We start from the raw sequence: 25,315 nt of genomic DNA on the forward strand, positions 1-25,315 counted from the left end.
GAATCAGCGTAATTTTTTTAATCAGAAGTGTAATGTGATTGTCTTAGCAATTGTTTTATTTTTTAACTAATTACTCCTTCATTTTACGAATTTATTGACTATGTGTATATCTATGTTTGTCTATACTTTTCACTTTACTTGATCACCAATTAGGTACTATCATGCCTTTAGTATTTTTGTTTGGTGTCTTAATTTAATCATACCATTTAGAATTGATAATTCTGTAGCTGACTATGTCAAATAATTAAATAAATAAATATATGGTTCTTGGGACTCGAGAAAGTGTTAGACATTAGATAAATGTAAAGGCTGCCACATCAAAAAAATACAAAAAATTAGTTATCATGCAGGGTCATATGGGTATCTGAATAATTATTTCTTCACAAAATCTTTCTACTGCATTATTATTTGACTATTAATATTATTTTTACAATAATTTAAATTAAGGTTTAAATCTGTTTTTGTCTGAATTTTTATACAGACCTGGAGCAAATGGTCCTAGAAGTTCCAGTCTGTAAATATCTATAGTAATTATAACATAGTTTTTGGAACATTAAAGTATATCACTATTCAAGTTACCCAAGCAACATAAGATAGTTAAATAAACGTTTATTTTTGGTTCACCCCAGATGTACATTTTTGGTTGAACTTCAACTATATCGGATAAAATGCCCGCGTGATATACGTTGAGGAATTTAATATTATGTTTATGTTTGATTCACGTTTAACAAGAAGGTTTATTATATGTTAATAATATACAATTATTATTTCATAAAAGTTTAAGTTTGGTATATTGTATAGTATTTAACGACATAAAATGCGTTTAATGGAATGCGATTTTTTTTAAATAACTTTACTACCAAGTAGATTTTTTTTTAAATTTGCAGGTGTTTTTTATGCATCAGGGGCATTTTTCGACGTACAAAGAAAAAAAAATTACCAATGGCGTCCCTAAGGGATTTATCCCTTATTAAATTTAGTTATTAGGGATTTATTAAATTTTGTTTAATTTTGAGCAAATGCGTATTCTTGAGTTTTTTTAATGTGTATATCTTATTTGGTAAAATTATTGTTTCATAGACGTTAATGCATTTCCTATTTTTTTTCTAGATTTCTTTGAGTATCATATTCCATCATTACACTATAAGATATATACGTGTATGAAAGTTATATCGTATCCCACACAGTGGCATATATGTGATATCGGGGTCATTTCATTAAAATAGTTGAGGCCTAGTGATTGAGTGTAAAGACTAGCTGTGTAAATCCCTTGTCAATTTTTTTTAAATGACGAAACTCCCTCCCTATGTAAACAGAATCGTAAATTATGATATACATATATTCTACAGTTTAATAAAAATAATTTGACCATATACGCTGGATAAATATACCAATAGTTTTAATTTAAAAACTGTATTTGAACCTAGATAATGAAAAGTTGTCTAGAACCAAAAAAAACTGTTTTCAACATTTTTTTATCACCTATAATTTTCTTAGAAAAGCAATTTTTTTTCAGGCAATTATTTTTTGCAAAAAACCCGTTTTTCATTAACCCTACCCTTAATTGAGGTGTAGTAATTGAGTTTAAAACTAAATATGTAAATCCCGTGTCAATTTTTTAAAATGTCGAAACTTATCTACCTTTTGTAAACAGAATCGTATATGATATTTTCTACAGTTTAATAAATAGACCTTGGCCATATACGATTGTGAAATATACCAAAACCAAAAATGTACTAAAAAATCGTTGAATAAATATATATTTAACTAGAATAATAAATGATGTGTTGCTTGGGTAGATAACCACCAGTTAAAACCTCGGGATAAATAATTCAAGACATGCTTGAAAATATGAGGCATAGATTCTAAAAAAATCTTTATTATTGCATAAAGGTAAATGGACACCACTTTACAAAAGAGTTTTTCGTTTTTTTAGTATTCGCAGAGTTTGTTTAAATTTGAAGTATTGTTACTATGGAAACTATATTGATAAGATCTATTAATTTTGGTTTTAATATTTAGGGTGTTTCATTATATACAGTGTGACCCATTTGTTTTCGGGTCACCCTGATAAAAAGTTTATTTTTGGTGCGATTTTGCTCGGGTTTTTTTTTAATGTTAGATCCAGAAAAACTGCATCATTATAACAAAAAAAAATCTGCCATGCAAATTCCAAGGCCTACTAATGTCAGTTTTTAAGGGCCACTGGATTCGGCATCCCCCAAAACGATCTTATACCAAATTTCACCAAAAAATATTAAATAATAACAATTTTATGATAAAAAAAAGAAATGCGCTTTACTTCTAAATTGTCTCTAAAAAATATTGAAATATTGAATTGTCACATTGGACATCTAACTGTCAAAAGTGGTAATAGAACGTGTTTAGATAGTATTAGTAATCATGGAAAATTTAAATTTAAGAGAAAAAATTGAAATTGTTCGTCTTGTTAGTGGTAACACGCGTTTGATGAGAGAAGCTGCCAAAGAATTTAATATAAGGCATCCTGATAGACCAGTAAGTCTAAGTACTGTGCAACGTGTTTTTCAATGAAACAGGATCTGTTTCGAAAAATCTACTTAAAAATAGACATAATGGACGGCGTGGGCTCAGAAGAAATGAAAATTACATTTTGGAATATTTTAACGGCAATCCTCGAAGTAGTGTCAGAACAGCTAGTTTGGTCCTTAACATCCCCAGAGAAAGTATAAGAAGATGTTTGCAAAAAAATAACATAAAAGCATTTAAGCCAAAATTTTTGCACACCTTAGAGGATGGTGACCCGGCAAGAAGATTAGAGTTTTGCTATTGGCTTCAGGGAGAATATTTAAACAACAGAAACTTTCTACATGAAATCCTTTTTAGCGACGAAGCCACTTTTACCACAAATGGCGTAGTCTCCAGTCAAAATTGCCGCCACTGGTCCGTGCAGAATCCAGAATTTATAATAAATGCAAGGAGACAGTATTCGCAAAAAATTAACGTTTGGTGTGGAATACTAAGCGACAAAATTATTGGCCTTTTTTTCTTTAATGGTAATTTGAATACAATTGAATTTTTGAATTTTCTTGAGAATGAATTTTCGAACGCATTAGAAGATTTACCCTTAAGATATCACCTTAATTTGAAGTTTCAATTAGATGGCTGTACTGTCCATAATGCTCGTTTAGTAAGAGACTGGTTAAATCAACATTTTGAAAACTGTTGGATAGGACGAAACAGTCTTTTCGTTGAGTGGCCACCGAGATCCCTTGACTTAACGCCACTCGATTTTTTTCTCTGGGGCTTACTTAAAGAAAAAGTGTACCAATCAAGACCTCAAAATTTAGAAGATCTACAAGTCAGAATAATCCAGGTTTGTTCAGAAATTACTCCAGAGCAAGTCCGTAAAGTTATTTGAAATGTAGGCAAAAGGAATGTAAAATGCATAGAAAACAATGGTGGATTAGTATAAATTCCAAAAATTTAGTAGCGGTTAATTTTTAATTTTTTTGTCTGTTGTTTTTATTTTATTTGTATTTATTTTTGTTAGTTTATTAATTGTTTTTATTTGTATTTAGTTTGGAATTGTTATTTGCTTGTATTATCTTTGTTCAATTTGTTTTTTTCATGGTTATTTACACATTTTTAAATGTAAATAAGTGCATAATTTCCCTTTTTATTTTTTGTTATAAAATTGTTATTACTTAATATTTTTTGGTGCAATTTGGTATAAGGCCGTTTTGGGGGATGCCGAATCCAGTGGTGTGCACAATTTTTTGTTACAAAAATGCCTAGCATGGTTTCTTAAAATTTGGCCCTTAAAAACTGACATTAGAAGGCCTTGGAATTTACATGGCAGAATTTTTTTTTGTTATAATGATGCAGTTTTTCTGGTCCTAACATTTAAAAAAAAACCCGAGCAAAATCGCACCAAAAATAAACTTTTTATCAGGGTGACCCGAAAACAAATGGGTCACACTGTATTTACAAATACAAAATAGCGTATAAAAAGTTTTTTATGGTGTTTGTGTAATATAATTCTGAAATTATTATTATTATTGCAAATAATTTTAGAATTGATTTGACATTTTGTACACCCCCTTTAGTAATTAACTATATCGCTGGTATTCAAAGTCATAGAATAAACGTAATCTTATTCGTTCATATTGACTTTTTGAGTATCCGGTAATTCACGAATTAAATTGAATTGGTATCAAATAATACAAAGCTCCGATTATCTTACCCGTAAATTTGGTTCAGCATTAGGCACTGCTAATATTTCAATTCGCTCATGCTTGAAAAAAGTTAACATGATCTTTAATAACATGGTCATTATTAAGAAAAATTAAACTTACTTTGGCATTTGCGTCAGATTCGCATATTTCATTGCTGGTAGAGACTTTCTCAGGCTTAAAAGACAATTGTTGAAATATGCCCAGATAAAAAATAAACATATCAATATATACTTACTTTTAAAAGAGGTAGAATCTCTTCCTGATTTTCGACAAGCTTGAAAGATATAAATGAAGGTTTAATAAGGGAGTGGTAATAAAAACAAAATAAAATATTTACCATTAGCTTAGGTGTATCCGGACATTTCTCCTTAAGTAAGCAAGAAATTAATAAAAAAAAATATATTCAATCGTTCAAAATCGCAAAATTCTCAAGAATAAGGAATCTTTGAGGTTCGGTGCTTAGAACATTGAAAGGCTAGAATTAGCATTGCCGTGGAACTATGGATCGTTTGTTTGTTTGCAACATCTCCGATGCAATGATGCCAAATGCTTATGTAGAAAGGGCAAAAAAAAACACTTTATAATACCATAAAAATTTGTCACTTATTTTGACAGGCGCAAAATAATACTATTCCTCCTTAAAACCGAAAAACTAAAGAAAAAACACAGAGCTTCACAAATGCCGAATGTGAACACAAAGCCGTTTGTCAAGATGTACATCAGCTTTTGCCTGCGGTGTTGCCATTTCACATTTTTTAGAAGCGGTTTTAGGAACAATAATGTTAATAATTTTTTTTTGCTTGTAAGATTTTCTAGCGCATTTTTTGCGCTAGAAAAACATATATCTATTTCTACTTTTTATTTTTTATCCAAAATCTTACATCAGTAAGTAAAATTAACACGATTATACAGTGGTGGCCAACTAATTAGAAACGATTTAAAAAAAATACTTTATTCAATGTTTCAGTTCCTTAAAATAAATTAAAACCAACTTGTGAAATTTTGATCGTTCATCACAACAGCAATATATAATTTATTTATAGACATTCCACTAAGAAATTTGTAAGGAATGCAGAATATAAACAAAATTTATAGATAACACAGTTGGCAATCTACTTGAGAAACGACGAAAATAAACGCGCGTATAGTTCATTTCAAACCTTTGTACTGGTAACAATTTGTCTTTTTTGTATCTACAAGCCTTGTCTTTGTGTCTTCCACAGTTTAAAATGGGTAGAAAAAAAAATGTGATCCGTCAATGCGTAAAATAATTTTTACGCTAAGGGAAAGAGGTTGGACTTATAGTAAAATAGCTGACCACCTAAAATGTTAAAAAAAATGGGTTTTCTATGCACTCAAACACATAAATAAACATAAAACGTACGAAAATATTCCACGCAAGAGAAGATCTAAAAAAAAACAGCCAACGAACTGATGAAACTATTGTTCGAATGGCTAAAATGAATCCATTTTTAACCTCCAACCAGATTAAAGAAGAACTTTCTCCAGCTATCGCGATGTCATCACGAACTATAAGACGGCCAACCTATTTGGACGAGTATCCCGCAGAAACCACTGCTAAAGAAGAAAAATCGCCAGGCTAGATTAAAATTCGCTAAGGACCATATTAATTGGACGATAAAAGAGTGGAAAAAAGTATTATGGTCTGATGAGACAAAAAAAAATCGCATTGGTAGTGATGGTAGAATATTTGTGAGAAGACCAAGGGGTGCGGAAAATAATCCGAAGTATACAACCAGCACAGTCAAACATGGAGGTGGAAATATAAAATTATGGGGATGTGTTTCGTGGCGTGGTGTTGGTCCATTAGTGAACATTGACGGTATTCTTGACCAAGAAAAATATAAAGATATTATGGATCTTTGCCGGTGTCTTATGTTTTGCCACAAGACAATGTGGCAAAACATAAGACACCGGTCAAAGACAAGACAATGATCCCAAGCACACGGCTAAGTCTGTAAAAAAATGGTTTGACGATAACCATGTTGATGTACTTGATTGGCCCTAATGTAGTCCGAATCTCAATCCCATTGAGAATCTTTGGAGAGAACTGAAAAAACTTTTAGAACATAAAAATATTAAAAACCTTAAAGATCTGGCGGAAGAAGCAGAGCAGGCGTGGAAATCAATACCACTAGCCAAATGTCAACATCTGGTGGAGTCAATGCCCAGGAGATGTAGAGCTGTCATTGAAAATAAGGGATTTGCTACAAAATATTGATTTATTTAGAGTTTAGAGTTCTTATTTTGTTTTTTTAAATTGATAATTCTTTGGTTTCTAATTAGTTGTCCAATTCAATATTTGTATAAAAAATTAACTTTTTTTAAAAAGTATATATGTGAAGACAAATCCACTAAATTTATGGTAATATTAAAGGTAAATGTTAGTTACGACAATGGGCGAGAAATTTAAGAATAAACAATTTTATTTACAAAAGATTTATGATTTTTATTAATTTATTCACACTGTTTCTAATTAGTTGGCCACCACTGTATGTATTGATATATAGCTGAAAATGTCCTCTTTTGAAAATGCGTGTAAACTTGACGACAGAGAATCGATGAATATGTTTGTAAATAAAACACCCCCCTTGCCCCTGTGCATATGTTGAATTCAAATAAAGTTTTGTTGTTTACTAATTCTAGCCTTTCAATTTTCTAAGGTTCGGTGTCATATTAGAAAAGTATGACACCGAAAGAACTTGTTTATTATATTCATTTAATAATCTAGATTACAATAAAAGTAACGCTAGTGTTGTGACTTGGCAACAGCGCGCTAAAATAAAATGTAACCGTTACGATTTGTATCGAAAAAACCCATAGCAGTCTTCCGTCGTCAACCATGTTTTGTGTTGAGAGTAAATAAAGCTCTCAGATAATTTACAATTAAAGCCATTTATACAGTCCACTTGAAGTTTTATTTGAAGCCAAAACATTGGTCCATCTCACCGGATAGTGAAAAGTGAAAAATTAGTGTGGTAGTCGACGGATTGCTGATCAAATTAAATAAAATAAGGTAGGCTGCTTCAATAAATTACCGAATAAAGCCGTCCGCCATATTTGCGAAGCGAGCGGCAGGCAGCCAGGCATTGAACCCAACGAGAGCGAGAGAGCTCGAGCTAGAACAACTGATAAGACGCCAGTGTGGAAGAGAGAGAGAGAGCGGTGCATTCCGCTCAAATTCAAACGAAGAAGACGACCGGTACATGACTGTCGAGCTGGAATCCAGTTGAGAGAGAGAAAATAGAACACGTTTGGAGGGAGAAATTATTTCCACCACAGGTTGAGTAAGGTCGTTTTAATTTAATTAATTTTAATAAATTCAAGACTGGTTGTTTTATGTTAATTCTAGTAATATTTATTATTTGTAAATTGTAAGGGTTAATATCATGGAAAACTTAGTTGCGAAAAGAGGTGTTTTAAAAGGCAAATTAACAAGAATTTCGACTTATATTAATTCAATAATTGATCAAAATATTGATTTCAATGAAAGTATTGTAAGAGAGTTTCAGGCGCGTTTAGAGAGATTGTCGCCTCTCTTAAACGAATTTGACGACGTCCAATTTCAAATCGAGGCGGAATCAAATGCTCAACAGGACGATCGCGAACGTGAATCTTTTGAATCTAGCTATTTTAAGTTGATTGGTAATATTGAGTCCGCTATAAAAAGTTATGAAGAAAGAGTGGCTCCCAGTATTGCTGGTAATTCGAATCACTTTGGAAACGGTCAATCTTCTCGAAATTTTAATTCATTGGTAAAGTTGCCGCCTATAAAATTGCCAAGCTTCAACGGGCAGTATTCTAACTGGCTCGAGTTTAAAGATTCTTTCAAGGCATTGGTAGATGACAACGATTCGCTCGATAATATTCAAAAATTTTATTACCTTAAGTCATCCTTAAGTGCCGAGGTCCTTGAAATAATAAAATCTATTGAAGTGTCCGCCAATAATTACGATACGGCCTGGAAATTTTTAATTGATCGCTTTGAAAATAAAAAACTTATTATTTATAATCATATTAAGTCTATTTTTGAATACCCTTCAATAAAAAAAGAATCATATCATGAGTTGCGCAGTCTTTATGATACTATTACAAAACACCTTCGTGCTCTCAAAAGCTTAGGAGAGAATATTGATGCGTGGGATCGGTTGATAATTTATATTTTTTGTACAAAATTTGATAGCGTTACTCGCCGTGAATGGGAGTCCTACAAATATATTACCGAATTACCCACCATGCAAGATATAAATGATTTTTTAAGGTTAAAATGTGAAATTTTAGAAAAATTAGAGGTGTCTTCTAATTTTGATATAGACAGAAATAAAGGGTCTAATATTAATAAAAGATTAAATAAAAATTATAGTGACACGTTCGCATCAACAGAACCCACTAATAAATTTAGTTGCTATTTTTGTAAAGCTAATCATAGCATTTTTAAGTGTGAGTCTTTTCTGCAATTGCCAATAAACGATAGAATTTCTGCAATTAAACAACGGAAATTATGTTTAAACTGCCTAAGAGACTCCCACCCATCCTGGAAATGTCAAAAACCAAAATGATTTAAGTGCAAAAAAGCACATAATACAATTTTACATTTAAATTCCTTTCCTAACTCAAACAATAATAATACAGTGAACTCTGAACCTACCACTGGTGCAAATATTTCTTTACCGGTTCAAGTCCCGACAACTCGAAATAAAACCGAGAGTGGGGCTTCGCCAACAGCGCCGCCGCAGCCGTTTAGTTCGTTAAATGCTCATGCGGCTGAAAGCGCGTTTGCCGGTTTGTGCGCGCCGGAATTAGATGGTAAGGTAAGTACGTGTTATAATCAAGTTTTGCTTTCGACTGCGATAGTAAAAGTAAATAGAAATAATAAATTCATATATGCCCGTGCTTTGTTGGACAGCGGTTCACAAAGTAATTTTATTTCTAAGAGCCTTTGTGACAGGTTAGGTTTGGAATCCACGAAAATTAAGCATTTTGTTAAAGGAGTGGGTGAAACTTTGACAAATATTAATAGTCAAGTTAATCTTACTATAAAATCTTGCCATTTTGATTATGAAACAAACATTAATTGTTTAGTGTTGATGCGCATTACAGATCAATTACCCATACATTCATTTAATAAAGAATTTCTTAATATTCCGGATAATGTGCAATTAGCTGACCCTAATTTTAATAAGTGTTCTGAGATAGATTTGTTACTAGGGTCAAATGTTTTTTGGGCAATAATAGGTCAGAATCAAATTCGTCTTGGTCCTAATTTGCCAATTATCCAGGAAACCAGATTGGGTTATGTAATAGGGGGTAATTTGACTGTAAATTTTAAACCATCCAATTCAATAAGTTGTTTAAATGTAAACGATGAAAATTTAAATACATCGATAATTAAATTCTGGGAAGTTGAAGAGGTTCCAAAGGAAAATATTTTCTCAGAATCAGAAAAATATTGCGAGGATCATTTTGCACAAACGGTGAAAAGAAAGTCAGATGGCAGGTTTATCGTTAGTGTGCCTTTTAAAAATAATTTAAATGAATTAGGTAATTCTTATTCAATGGCCCTGCACAGATTTAATTTATTAGAAAAGAAATTAAATAAATGTGATGATTTAAAAAATCAATATTTTTCTTTTATAAATGAATACTTTAGTATGGGTCATATGTCCAAAATAGTAAATAATCATGAAGAAGGATATTTTCTACCACATCATGCTGTTATAAAAGAAAGTAGTGTGACTACCAAGTGTAGGGTAGTTTTTGATGCCTCGGCGAAAACCTCAACGGGTTTGTCACTAAATGACACTCAATTTATTGGTCCTACTTTACAACAGGACGTATTTTCGATATTAGCGAGGTTTCGAATACATCAGTACGTTTTAACTGGAGACGTCAGTAAAATGTACCGTCAAATATTATTATGTAATAAAGATAGGAAATATCACAAAATATTTTGGCGCGTAAATGCAAATGAAGATCCCCAGGTATGTGAATTAAACACTGTCACATATGGAACTGCTTCAGCACCTTTTCTGGCAGTGCGGTGTTTATTTCAAATTGCCTTAGAAAATCAATTAGAATTCCCGCTAGCCTGTAAAATTATTAAAAGAGACTTTTACATAGATGACGTACTTACGGGTTCTAATTCGAAAGAAGAGTTATTAGGTCTTCAAAGGGATCTTGTTAAACTGTTGGCAAATTATGGTTTTCCTTTAAGGAAATTTTTAAGTAATAATAAAGAATTATTAAATAAATTTGAGACAAATGAAAATCTTGATATGGGTATATTAAATCTAGAAAATAATCAAAATAAAACCCTTGGAGTATATTGGGACTCGGATAAAGATGTTTTTAAGTATAAAGTAAATCTTAGCTCCAATTTTCTTGAAACAAAAAATTTTACAAAACGAAAAATATTGTCGAGTATCTGCCAAATATTTGACCCTCTGGGTTTAATTGGACCAGTTATAATTCGGGCCAAGCTAATCATTCAAGATTTATGGAAACTTAGATTAGAATGGGATGACGAAATACCTCAAAATCTGCAAATTGTTTGGGAATCATTTTATAATACTCTTAGTCACATAGGTGAATTGCAGATTCCTAGGTGCACTGTTTTTGCAAATTATATTTCCATCGAACTGCATGGTTTCTCGGATGCGTCAATTAAAGCTTATGGAGCTTGTCTCTATGTAAGATGTGAAATGTCATCCGGACAATATGGCACAAGTCTATTATGTGCCAAATCTCGTGTGGCACCGGTGAAACAATTAAGTTTGCCTCGACTTGAACTATGCGGTGCTCTTTTGCTGGCGAATTTGTCCAAGAAGGTTATTTCTACATTAGAAATAAATTTTAATAAATATTATTATTGGACAGATTCTACAATAACCCTTCATTGGATCCAAGGCGAGTCCAGTAGATGGAAAACTTTCGTGGCCAATAGGGTTAGCGAGATTAGGTCGCTGACAGAGTATACAAATTGGTACCATGTAAAGTCTAGCGACAACCCGGCCGATCTATTATCGCGAGGAGTCTCTTCTAGTACTTTAAGCCAATCAAAATTATGGTGGCGCGGCCCTCAATTTTTAAACCTAAATGAGTCAGGCTGGGATTTGCCAGAAGTTAATTTAGAGGAGATCGATATACCTGAACAAAAAAGCATAACTTGTTCTATAATTATGCAACCAAATAGCGACATTATCGATTTAATAAATAAATTCTCCTCATTAAAAAAGACTGTAAGAATTTTATCTTATGTTCTGCGCTTTACATCTAATCTAAAATCTAATAGTGAAAAAATTTCTGGTCCATTCATTCCAAAGGAATTGGACACGTCTTTAAACCTAATAATAAGAAATGTACAGATTGATTGCTTTGCACATGAGCATGCCAGTTTAACAAAAAATGAGTCTATTCGCCCTTCTAGTAAATTAATATCGCTTAATCCATTTATAAAGGATAATTTAATGAGAGTAGGGGGTAGACTAAAAAATTCCGACCTACCGTATGAAGGTAAACATCCTATAATACTGCCTGCCAACCATATATTAACTAAATTATTATTGAAGGAAGAACACGAAAGGTTACTTCACTGTGGCGTTCAGAGTTTACTATATAGCATTAGAGAAACGTATTGGATTATTTCTGGTAGAAGAGCGTGTCGATCTGTCGTCCGTCAATGTCTTAAATGCTTCCGTGTTTCGCCAAAATCTTCAGAATATTTAATGGGAGACCTCCCAGAGGTTAGAGTAAATTCCTTTTCCGTATTTACGAACGTGGGCACAGATTTTGGGGGTCCTTTTTTGCTTAAAGATAGACAGACTCGGGGTGCTAAAATTATAAAGGCTTACGTTTGTTTATTTGTATGTATGAGCACTAAGGCAATACATATTGAGCTTGTGTCTGAGCTAACTACTCAAGCCTTTTTAGCGGCTTTGAGAAGATTTATAAGCAGGCGCGGTAAGCCGAAAAATATCTATTCCGACAATGGCACAAATTATAGGGGAGCCAATACTGAATTACTAAATGTTTATAGCTTTCTTAAAAATAATGCGGACTATATTATTAATCAACTGACGGACGAATGTATTCAGTGGCATTTCATTCCTGCTTCATCCCCAACATTTGGTGGAATCTGGGAAGCTGGAATAAAGAGCACTAAAGTCCATATTAAACGCGTCCTTGGAGAAACTAAATTAACATTTGAGCAGTTTTCTACGATATTAACCCAAATTGAAAGTGTCTTGAATTCGCGACCGTTATGTGCGTTAACCCATGACCCTGAAGATGTAGCGGCTTTAACTCCCGGTCACTTTCTCATTGGGAAACCTCTCTCTAGCCTTCCTGAAATCGATCTGACCAACTTACCTCAGAATCGTTTATCCCACTGGCAGCATATCCAGTATATGGTGCAACAGTTCTGGCGAAGATGGCAAAAGGAATATTTGTCCGAGTTGCAGTGCAGGATCAAATGGAGGAAGAGTAATAATGAACTCTTGAAAGTGGGGACGTTAGTGCTAATAAAAGAAGACAATACACCTTCTTTAAGGTGGCCATTGGGTCGAGTTGTTTCGTTGCACCCAGGACGCGACGGAATTGTGCGGGTCGTAAAATTAAAAACAATTTATGGTATCGTAACACGAGCTGTTAACCGTATTTGTGCCTTACCAATATCTACATGATTTAAGGACGTTCTCAGTATTATCCGCGTACACGTAATCGAGAATTAATCTTTAAGAATAGAATTTAGAACGTTGTACCAGGTATGAATTTAATGTGTAAACGTGAAACTATTTAAGTTAATTTTAAGTTCGCAAGTATAATAATTTTTTTTAAGTAATTAATTTTAAGTTGTAAAACTTTTTGATATAAGATGCTAAGTTTATTTAGATTTATAACTTAAAAAAAAAAAAAAAAAAAAATTATTTGGTCATATTATGTTCTGTTTAAAGTACTGTGTACTTTCAAGGCGGGCGGAATGTTGTGACTTGGCAACAGCGCGCTAAAATAAAATGTAACCGTTACGATTTGTATCGAAAAAACCCATAGCAGTCTTCCGTCGTCAACCATGTTTTGTGTTGAGAGTAAATAAAGCTCTCAGATAATTTACAATTAAAGCCATTTATACAGTCCACTTGAAGTTTTATTTGAAGCCAAAACAGCTAGTTTAAGGCACCTTAATTAATTCGTTGTTTTGATTTTACTGGGGATTTATTAGAAAGTTTCAGCTATATTCTTAGCAAGGTAAAACTTTACAGAAGGTGAAACTAACACGACATATGGTGGTAAAACTACTAACTATCTAATGGTCTGATTAGGTCCAAACAAATTTAAAGTAGTTTTAAATGTCGGAGACTCCTAGAGGATTTACTCGTGTGGTACTAATTGTTCTATTACTATTATTTTTTGTTCTGTATTCAAGTATTTTTTTTTATTTTCATCTCTTAGTTTATCACTCAATAATTTTCTTCAGTCAGTTTCCTCTCTGTTCTCAGTTAACACCATTGCTATGTTAAAAGAGAGGTGAAACCTTTGATTTGATGCCATATTTAAATATCTACGATTAGTTTATATTTGGTTTAGAGGTAGTATTTCCCTCGAAATGGAATTTAAAACAACCTCCTAGGGTACAATTAATATTATCAAACTCAACTTGCTTTTTTTTGAATAGCCGGTATAAAATTCAACTTAACTCGTTAAATATTTTATAATAAACGTTGCATTATATTACTTCATTAATCTATAGTTAAGTTACTCTTTTTTGTTATATTTCAGTGCCATTTTTTTTTAAATAATTAAACGCACAAAATACGGTAAAGACTATATGCTTTAATTTCATTTTTATCATTTCTTATTCATCTTAATACTGATTGTATAAAAATATTATTTGGTAATGGACATACATTTAGTGTAAATATAATTTGATCATGTTGTTCAGGCTCTTGCTCCTTTGAATTTACTTTATCCAGGGGCATTTGACATTTAATTAAAAAACATTGAAAGAATACGTAGAATTGAAACATGCCTGTATAGAATAAGAAAATTGGGAACTAATAACTGCGATAATAAACAACAAATGAATTTAGAACTGGTAGAGAACTATGTTTACCCAACATAAATTCTTTTATGTTTGTTTTAAAACTTAACAAATTAAAGGTATAAGACTTGTTGAAATGAGTAATTTAATGCTTAATTTGAGATCTAATAGACAGTTAATCAAAAGGTTCAAAATAATTGGTTTTAAATTACAAAATATTTGCTACCGAAAAGTGCATAAGGAATTTTAAGGATTCAACACGTGTTCAGTAATCATAACTTATAAGACATTCGTCACAGTACCTACTACAGATATAGTAAAAAAAACGGGATGCTAAAGAAAATACATCGTTTGTCCCCAAACATTTTTACTATTAAAAATTCCGAATAAAAAACTAAGGAACAATCAGAAACAAAATGAGAAAAAAAAACTAATAAAAAAAAATAAACGTAAGGGTAATCAAGCATGTTAGACGAAAAAAGTTTCAGTTTACTACAACTAGTACGCACTAGTGCGTAAGAAGTAATTTGACGTTTATTTGAGGGCGTAAAAGGTAATTTGACGTTTATTTCACATTTAATTTATAATTTGTCAACAAATGTTTTGACGGTTTTTTACCGTAAAGTCGTTTAAGTGCGTAAAATAATTTCATATTTTTGATTCTTTTTAATGTTTTCTTCGGTAGTAGAAAAAATTTTGTATGTTACACATGTGTAAAATGATCCTTTTTTTATTCATGGGTATTGTCGCAAGTTTCCCATTCATCAAAAAAGGATCATTTTACACACTTGTTACATAAATAACTTTACTTATAAACTATTACAGAAAAGCAGTGGCGTACATAATATTTTTCAAAAATATTTTGTCTACGTTTTTGTACAAACGCCCCTGGTTACACTTGGATACTTAGAGAGTGTGTGCTAAATTTCATAAACGTATCTAGGCAGTTATTAAAGTTATAATGAAGAAACGATTTTTTGCTTAAGGCTTTTACACCTGTAGCTCAAAAGTGAAGGGCTTATAACATAGCTTTATTTAAACTTTTCTTCTTAAAATCACCTAAGGAATAACACCCTTAAGGATCAGCATCTTATTCCGTAACACCCTGTATAATATGTTTATAAAGAAAATTAGGGCTTTTTCTGAACACCACAATTGGGGACACGATCTACAGGGTGTCCTATTTGCCATGTGTGACTTTTGCTATTTCCGAAACTATAGGAGATACGAGAGCGGTGAAATTAGAAAAAAGTTGCCAATTTTGATGGTTATTCTAAATCTTTTTATAGCGTTGCAAAATGTTTTTTAGTTCGTGAGTTACAGGGTGATTTATAAAAAACGCCAAATTTAATTTTAATGATTATTTCCAAAACCATTGATTTTAAAAACTTACTTTTAATTACAAAGTTGTATAATTTTTTGTGCTCTACACAACTTCATCTTTTAATATTTTTTAATGACTTTTGGTATCTTGGCAACGGCTATCAACTTCATTTTTTTAAAAATACGGACCTGCATTTTTTATAACTTATTTTAAAAGCATTTTTTATTCCCTTTAAAATGATGTATCTCATTCATACGTCTTCCAACGTTTCGACGTATAAATAACCATCAGTAGAAATGTTTCTTTAATGCTTTCTTTAAATTGTAAATTAATTACTTATTTATACAGTAAAGAGTTTATCTTTTTGGTTGTTGTTTAAAAATATTTATAAACGCTAAAATAATATAAAAGTGATAATATTAATAATAATTCCATTGTAGACACAAAATGACTTGGTTTTTTTCAATTACTTTAGAGCGTACAATTTGTTTAGCTGTCATCAACTTATTTATTCAATAATCATCTGCTGAATAATACTATTGCTTCTAAATGTTAAACACTAATATTAAAATGAGGTAATTAAAAAAAATAAATATTACATCAATTATTTGACTACAAAATAAATATAGAACTTTTAGAATAAATAAAGGCTATTAAATAATTTGTACATAATTATGAAATAAATTGTTATTAATTTAAATGTTCGAAATGACCACTATTATTTTGTAAGCATTTATGCGCATTGGTTACAATTTTTCTTTGAATTTTGTTGAACGAATTGGAATTTTATTGCACGTTTCTCTTATTTTTAAACTTAGGTCCTCCAAATTTTTGAGGCGTAGTTTGATAAACCTGGTTCTTAATAAAACCCCATATGGGTGTCATATCAAGCGATCTTGCGGGCCAATTTATAGGACCGTTATTACCAATCCATCAAATATTAACATGACCTAACCTCTGTCAAAAATATTATTTTTGTTTGGTAACCATGATAATACAGACTTCAAGTACTGTCACAGCCAACTACATTGAACGGATAATATCAATAAGTATCATAATTTAAAACAACATTTTTTGACATTTAGATTAGGGTTTATGTATTTTTACATTTATGCAGCAAAATATAGCAAATAGGACACCCTGTATAAGAGAAATAATAATCGGTATACATTTTTTAGAAAGACTCCGAGATACGCTATTATAGTATTTTAATAGGATCCTAAAGAATTAACACCCGGTAAACCAAAACGAATAAAATATAAATCATATGTAGACAAAAAAAGACTATATAACTTACTCCAACGATTTCCGAGACACCCGACCCACTCTCCTCGCCGGCTCTCGAGCCCCCTCCTCCTGCCTTCTCCTGCTTTTCCTTCAAACCCTCCTGTACCATCGCCGCAATATCATCGATGGTTTCGGACTCGCTCGAAGTTTTTCTTCGGGTTTTTGCCGGCAAAATGGCGTCCAGCTCGTCGGGCGACGGCGTATCGTCGAGCTGCACCTCGTCCGCGGATTTTGCCTCGCCGCCTTCCAAGATGGTCGCTATACTCGCGGGATCCGACGAGTGATTGGCCACGTCCGACTTTGGCAAGTGGTTGCTGACGATGGGACGCGGTTGCGGTGTGAGGTCGGTTGGTTCTTGGCTGTGATTGGAGGCTGTCGGGTCTTGTAGAGGTGGAGTGGTTGAAGACTGAAATAATTTATACCGTATTTCACATGTATAAAGCTTGTATGGTGAAAATCGGAATCGCATGTCGGCCATCTTGCTTGGCAAAATTGACAGAGAGCTGACAGACAGTTGTTGACATTGACTGATAGAACATCATTTGTCATTGTCATACCATTTGAGTTTGTCTTTCATTTCTATGAATGCTGGAAGCGTGGGTTGAGTTTGCTATTTGATTTAAGGATATTATTTTAAATGACTTTTTTTCTAAAAAGTCCTCTTTCAATATTGCGAGTAATATTTTAAATGATTTGCAGCAAGCAATTCTAGGTTTCTGGCAAGAAAATCTGATTTTATTTATTACTATTATGTTTTTGTATTGTCAATCTTCAGTCTTTAATAAAATCAAATTCAGTTGATTTCAATGAAGAAGTTTCACTTTTCATGCATTTAATTTTTGACATAAATACATATTACAAAATGTCTGGCCTCTTATTTTCTTTGACACAATTAAATAGTTGATTAAAATTTTCCTCTTAACTTTTATTATCATGTAAGAGTATTTACATTTTAAGCGATTCTCATAAACATTTATTTCTCTTTCAACCTACACTACACATTGCACAAAAATCATAATACCTGATAAAAACCTTAAAAATATATAAGGTAATTTAACTTAAATATTTTCACATCACAGAACATAAAAATTCTAGTTCAACTAATCTAATCAATCTAATTCAGTCTTAAAAATTCTATTCTATTAGTAAAACCATCCAACTGGTTAGCGAATTTATCTGCTCTGGTAACAAAGGAACTATTTCCATAATTGGTTTGGTGGGATGGAATATGGAATGAGGGTGTCTGACGGGTCTGCCTATAAGGAACTAGACCAATTTTACCGAGTATAACTGGGCAGCAACATCCAGAATGGAGAATGTCATAGAAAACTGACAGGTCACGATGTTTACGACGGGTTTGGAGAGTGTGGATATTAAGTTCAGACTTAAACTCGTGGTAGATAATAGGAAATGGAATATTCCTTTTAAACGCAATGTATATAAAAATTTGTGCTGAATCTGTTCAATCATCTGAATGTGATTGTTTTAATGAGGTGAGGACGAACTAGTGCAGAGTAAAAAAGCTTAACAGAAGCAATGTCCTGGAAATCTCTGGTACACCTCTTAATAAAATCCAGTATGTATTTGCATAGCCTTTAATACAGTTGTTGTGACATGAAGAGAAAAACTTAACTGGGAGTCCAAAGTGATACCAAGGTCTTTTACACAAGATAACACTCCCAGAGGAGGGCCATTAATATTTTAAATATGATTAAGTTGGCCTGTACCTCGAGAGAAAAGTATGCAATGACATTTACTGGTATTTCAAGACCATATTATTTGTGGTACACCAACCAAGCTGAAGTTAGCTGAAAAAAATCAATTTTTTCTATCTTTATTAAAAACTTAACTTCGCCTAGGAATTTCAAAAAACATTCAAAGAGATTGCTTGCTGCTAAGACCTATTACTCTGTTGAAGAATTTTTTAATCATATACTTGTTAGAGGGGTTTCTGGGCGGAAAATGAAGTAGCCACTAATAGCTGGCTTCCTGATTCTACACAAACAAACAGTGCCTCAATTTCCTTACTTGATGACAAAACTCGACTGGTTACACTCTTATGCATTGCAATCAGCACTCCCCCGACACGAGACCATTCACTACTAAAAAGCTGATCTGTCCTTTCAATATACAGTATAATCGTATAATTGGAGTTCATTATCAAAGTACTCACTGGTTAACCAGGTCTCATTTAAGACAATTATGTGATATTGAGAGTTGTAGGACACATTCTGGTGCAACAGATCACTTGGTTCGTAAACCTCTCACGTTTTGGTAACAGACCACCAATTGGAACTGAGGAAGCAGCACATTTAGTTTTTTGGAAACATCTTAGGTATCTTTGCAAAATACTTAACAAGTAGATCCTTTTCACCTTTTCTTTGTCTCTTGCTGTTGTAATAATTGAATATTGTTCCTGATGTCATTAAATTAATTTTATGTTAATCTTAATTTCATTAAAGACGAGAAACTCTTAGCTGGTTCCTTAAGAATACATGAATGAAGACATCTGGTGCATGTGCCACTCATTTTGAGTTTAGATTAAAAAAAACAATTCTGACTGAACTATTCTGTAGGGTCTCGAAAATAGGGGACGAGAACACACACCACTAAACCAAAACTAACAATTAATATTCAATTTAGAGTGAAAAGTTCACAAACATTATCAGAGGCCAAAAAATTAAAAAAACAAACTCAGTGAGGTGTTCTTATTGTACATGATTGGATTCATTGGATTCACCACAATAGAAAAACACGATTTCAGAATGATACCGAAGAAAATAAAGAACTAAGACAGTGATATTTATTTAGCAGTTTATTTTCAACAGGCAAAGCCCAGTTACAGGAAAATCTACAATTAATGTTTTGAAAGTGTAAACAAGTATTAAATTACTATAAATTAAATAACAAAAAGAAAGAAAAATAAGGAAAACTTAAATTACTATAGTAACATCATGTATATATCAAAATTAAAGGAGATGTAAATTAACATTAGAATGAACAAAGAAAGGGATTCTTGGCACTCTTCTTCTTAAAGATATTAGAAATAATTTGTTTTGAAAACCATACTGGAAATCGCCGTCGTCTTCGTTGTTTTAAAGGTGCTGAAGCAGCAAAAGCTGAATCAAGTCTTTTGTAAAGTTCCTTGCAAGCGCTGTCAACGTCAGAAGACTGCAAGACGGACAAGCAGTCTGCATCAAGCAACAAATTATACATGAGTGGAAAGTCTGCTTTTCTGAAGTTAAACTGCTGTAGATTATTTGAACTTATAGAAGGATTATATTTATGAGGGGAAGCCGATTTAAAAGAAATTGTCAAAGCAGGATGATGCAAATCTTCGTCAATAAGCGGTGATATACTTTTGATGACACTGACGTCGAAATTTGAAAAAACCAAGTCAAGAAGCCTATTATTAACATTTGGAATATTGTTAAACTGCTTAAGACCAAGGATCTCACATAGATTGGTCAAAAGCTTGCATTTGACACTGTTAGTTTCGGTTGTCTGATAAGACGGAACATTAACTGTCTATCAGATCTGAGCACTCTAAATGTTTCTGGACACAATTCAGAGTCGAGAATATCTGGTTGAAGCCACGTTTCGGTGAAGGCAATGATGTCAAAGTCGCACACGGAGATCCCTGTATAAAGCTTATCAGTCTTGGTGCGGAGGCCACGTACATTTTGATAACAAAGACGTAGGTGGTGTGAAGTGCTGGAAGGATTTAGTTTTTTGTGGCGATGACAGGCATGCCATTGTCAAACTTGATGTACAGATTTGTTTCTCCATTGGATCGCCGATGCTCAAGTACGTCCTTGACCTTTCGCAGATCACTCCTCTGACTAGGAGTGAGGTCAGCCTCAACATAAACCGCCTTAGCAGAGCTAAACCTCCTCCGGTTCTTTAGTACATTGGTTACATTTGAATCTCATAAGAATTGTTTGATAGAACTATCTTGAGACATTTACGACCTTTACTATTTGGTCTGCCCAACTTAATCACTTCTGAGACATGCACTTGCTTGCCAGTAACTGAGTTTAGAAGATTAGATATTTGGGTAATTTCTGAAGTGCGTGGTAAGTTTTCCATATTAAACAGCATGATATTATTCATTCTCCTCTGTCGATCCGCGACCTCTTGCATTAAATCATTGCAGTCGTTGACCTGGGATTGAGAAGTACTAGGTGGTATATTATTGACTTGCTGTTGGTTATTGTGCAGATCACTCACTTTATCAATAACCTCACTAAATTGGGTGGTCATGTTGGCTTCTAATGAGCTAAGTTTTGCCATGCCTATATCATGGACGCAGTTTAAAAATACGTGAAGAATTATTATAAAATGAGTGTCATAATACGTGATTGGAAAAATCACAACAGAAAAACACAACCTCAGAATGATACCAAAGATCTTAAAGAATTTTTGGATTTAGAACACTTGAAAACATTACATTTTGCTTTAGTACAATCACACTTAAGCTATGGACTGAGCGGATGGAGTGGAATAAGAAACTGTCATATGCGTTCTCTTGAAGTTGTCCAAAAATGGATAATAAAAATTATATATGATAAAAATAAACTATTTCCTTCCAACTTCTAATACTGGCATATATGATTTGCGGCAATTATATGTGCAGAAATTGCTAATGAACCTACATAAAGGAGACATCTCTGTTGAAAATATAGTTCATTCCTATCCTATGCAACTCGAGCTGAGAATCAGAATGCATTAGTACCCCGAAGTAGAAAAACTATTGGTCAGCAATACAGTAAGCATTACATTTCACAAATCTTTAATTTTGTTCCTCAAAATATTAGAGATAAATTAAATGATAAAAATTTTAAAATGTATGTTAGAGATTGGATACATCAAATGGGCAGAGAAAGGTTTAATAATTTAATAAATAATACATAGGATAACTAAACTAAGAAATTGCAGATCTCGGAAATTAAATTATTACAAAAAAAAACACTGAACAAGACATATACAGATATGACCCAAATCCTAAAAAAAAGACATTTAATACTGAACTCGTCAAAATCTAAATTACCTGTAGCTACGACCTAAGCCCGGGAATAAATTGTTATTATTATTTAGGTTGTTATTATAAGGTCTAGGCTCCTACGGCCATTCAAATCACTTTCTGTATCCTCGTCTCTAGTATGTATATAAGCAAGAGGGTTCCATGTCAATGCCTTACACCCACGCTCCACTGTGTAATGAGGTTATTAAATATCAGTTTTGAGGCACAGTAATCTACTTCGCCCACGATCCATATGCCATCATCCAGCATGGTTACTAGCTTGAAATTATGATAACGACCGGCTAGGAATGGGAGGAAAAAAATGACAGAGAACAACCACCTGATAATTAGGTGAACGATTACGTAAAAGCCGTACCGAACTTTGTTCTTGAATGTTTGCTCTAGTTATGGCTTCTGCTCCAACAGGCAATTTGTCAGCTCATTTGGTTATGTCCGCCGTAAGTCTGGCTCTACACCATATCCCAAACACAAATCTTTCACAAAATCTAATTGCACTCTCCCACAATGCATCCGGGTAGAAAAGGGCGTAGAAAAGAAAACCCAAGGAAAGAACAAAGAATAACCGCGTGTTGACTAAGTGAAGTATAATACGAAAATGCCGGATAGAACGACTTATTTGGTCACTGATTTTATGCTAATGTTATTGCCCGACAATCAGGATCGTTGCAGAATTAAGCTATTGATGCGCGCAACTCGCCTTGGTCAGAGAATAAAGGTGATTTTTTATGCATCCGTTATACAAAATCATTTCCATTGGTGGAAAGATACTGGCTTTTTATTGATCAGAAAACCAAATTATCTTTAACTTTAGTTGGTTTCCATCATCCAATATCGGAGGCTTATTCGGTCCTATTTACTGTTAATGTCAGAATTTGCCTCTAGATTGTCTAATATTTACATCTTCTATGTTTGCATTTTCAATCAGAACATTTAAGTGTTCGATCTTTTAAAAATGCTGTTGCGTTGTTTTAATTTAAAAATAGGATAGCTTCAGTGAATCAAGATGGCAGAGAGACATCCAGATCAGCCCTTGGGTGAAACATTACTATAATTACTATATTATTATAGAGCTGAGAAAAGAATCCTTAGATAGATAACCTCCATTATCCCAGAACTCCTAAAACTTGCCTAAAACTACAGTTTCCTATTGCTGCTTTGCATTTTAAAGTTAAGTTGCGGCAGAAGACTTATAATATATACATTTGTGAGATGTTAACTCACCTATTGAATACAATGTGGAGTATCTCCTTATTTAATGCGTTCAAGCAAGACCACCATTATGGGATTTAGGATTGCTATTGAAAGACCGAGACAATTAGGGATAGTATATAGCTCGAGAGTTTAAAGAAAATCCTAAATTTTCACAAAAAAAAATCTAAAGAAATCAAGTCTGGATCTAAACAAAAAACCTTTATAAACACTAAAGTATAAATATTTAAAGCAAGAAGAAATTTTCCAATTTTATATAACAAAAAAACTTAAACACAATATTGTATTCTGTGCTGATATTAAAAAAGTATTTTTGAATGGTTTTAGTTAATCCATCAGATAGGTCACTTTAATCAGATCCTTGTCATGAAATTAAAGATATAAAGATAATACACACTAAAAGCAGTGACCTATAAAACCAAATCAGCTCGTAATTTGGCTATAAAAAAGGTGCTTAAAAAACTTATCACAATATTCTGATAAATATCATTTGGCATCAACAGAAATTTTGCATCTATGTGGGTGATTACTTAGCGGTGCAGAAGCTGTGTAATTGTTTTGAGTCAAGCAATTGTTCTGATTCTAAGATCAGAATGTATGAATCTTCTGTAAAATGATTTCTAGTGATTCTTTAATGATGCAAACACTTTTTTTGCATACACCACGAATTTATCAGATGTAGACTCAATACATTTTGGTCAAAAAGAAAAAATTAAACTTTATTTTTATCTACGTTTTATTATTGTTATTATTATGTATATTAGGTGTAATAAGATATCACCTTACAAGTAGTATACCGCTACTTCTGTGATAATTGTTTATTTACTGGTAAATTGAAATTATCATTTTGTATTATTTTTTTATTATTGTAAATAAACTGATTTATTTATTTATTGAAAGGTCGAGATTTGGGCTCTCATTAGACCTATATTTAAATTTTACTTTTTTGTTTTTTTTTTTTGTAATTATATTAACTTAAAAATGTCAATAAATAAATATTTGCTCCTATTTTTAAGGGTTTAATTATATCTTGAAGTATCAGGTCTTCAAATAGCAAATTAACTCCTGAAGGCTTATTACGTTTAATAGTAAGGAATATAAGTTGTAACTTGTCCAAGTGTAATTTAATTTATAAAAATATTAATTCATAGTAACGTATAACATAAGGAAATATCGTACCTGTTCCTTATCAGATTTTAAGTCATCTTCCTTATTAACTCTCACTGTTTTACTAGGTTTTCTTTTCCTCCTTGATTTTGTACTATCCAAGCTGTCTTCGTTGCTATGCATTGAACCAGAATCTTCTTCCTTCGGGGTAGGGACCTAATTAAAAAAACACAACACACATAATTAACAAAATTCTCGAGAAACTAAAACGTAATAAACTCTAAAGCACAACATCGCGCTAATATATAAGATGCACGTGAAGAGCAATGTTAAAATGAATTATTATATTCACGACAAAGTCACAATAGGTAAGATAATGGCAATGACAAATTGATTAATAAAATAAGATGTAATACATAAGGCTACCTGAACAATTAAGCTTAAATATATTTGCTTTTCTTTGGAAAACTCACATTTGTGCTGCTGGAATTACTGTTTTCGTCATAATTCGTCGCCGTCGAAACGATAACGCTTTGAGTTTGAGAATGGAGTTTTTCTTGCTGAGCCTTCTCACTCGCCGCTGCGATAGTGGAGGGTAAGGATACCGGATAGTCATGTTTTTGTTCTTGGGAGTACGGGAATGTCTAACGAAAATTAAAATTATTAAGCTGCAGTATGAGCCCTAACAACTATATATTGGGACAAACTAAAATACACATGTAATTTAATTTTTAATATACTTCTATTTTCTAAACTTGCTTTTTTTAATGTAATATTGTTTAAACAGTTAATTAATAACAAAATCGATTCATTAGGAACGCAAAAACACAAAATATCTATTCTAACACACCAAATTATTTAAAAAATGCTAATATTGGGTGGCAACTAAATAATGGGAGAAACGCGAACTTCAATTTTTAAAATGGAGTAACGTCGCCCTTAGATTGTATAACTGCTTGAATTCTTTTGGGCATTGATTGGACTAAGGCCTTACACTGTTCGGTTTTCATTCACACTGTTCGGTTGTTTCGGGTAAATTCATTCCAAATCTGCTCTATTTTGGCCTTAAG

At 32.6% G+C, this 25,315-nt stretch overlaps 1 protein-coding gene across 3 annotated transcripts in view; it reads right to left on the reverse strand.

Annotated features, from left to right (window-relative positions):
* The window catches only part of LOC126735515 (uncharacterized protein CG5098), a 111,001-nt gene that overhangs the window by 44,834 nt on the left and 40,852 nt on the right, over positions 1-25,315 (reverse strand). For 2 of the 3 annotated variants that reach the window (XM_050439555.1, XM_050439554.1), the window contains exons 6-12: positions 24,719-24,889; positions 24,318-24,461; positions 16,896-17,291; positions 4,555-4,584; positions 4,453-4,491; positions 4,338-4,391; positions 4,226-4,276 (exon numbers count right to left, since the gene is read on the reverse strand). In XM_050439555.1, the coding sequence (XP_050295512.1) occupies positions 4,226-4,276; positions 4,338-4,391; positions 4,453-4,491; positions 4,555-4,584; positions 16,896-17,291; positions 24,318-24,461; positions 24,719-24,889 (885 nt within the window). The remainder of the gene's footprint in view (positions 1-4,225; positions 4,277-4,337; positions 4,392-4,452; positions 4,492-4,554; positions 4,585-16,895; positions 17,292-24,317; positions 24,462-24,718; positions 24,890-25,315) is intronic. The other variant, XM_050439556.1, reaches the window with a different exon arrangement.

Source organism: Anthonomus grandis, chromosome 4 (genome assembly GCF_022605725.1).
Source record: "Anthonomus grandis grandis chromosome 4, icAntGran1.3, whole genome shotgun sequence".
Taxonomy (NCBI): Eukaryota; Metazoa; Arthropoda; class Insecta; order Coleoptera; family Curculionidae; genus Anthonomus; species Anthonomus grandis.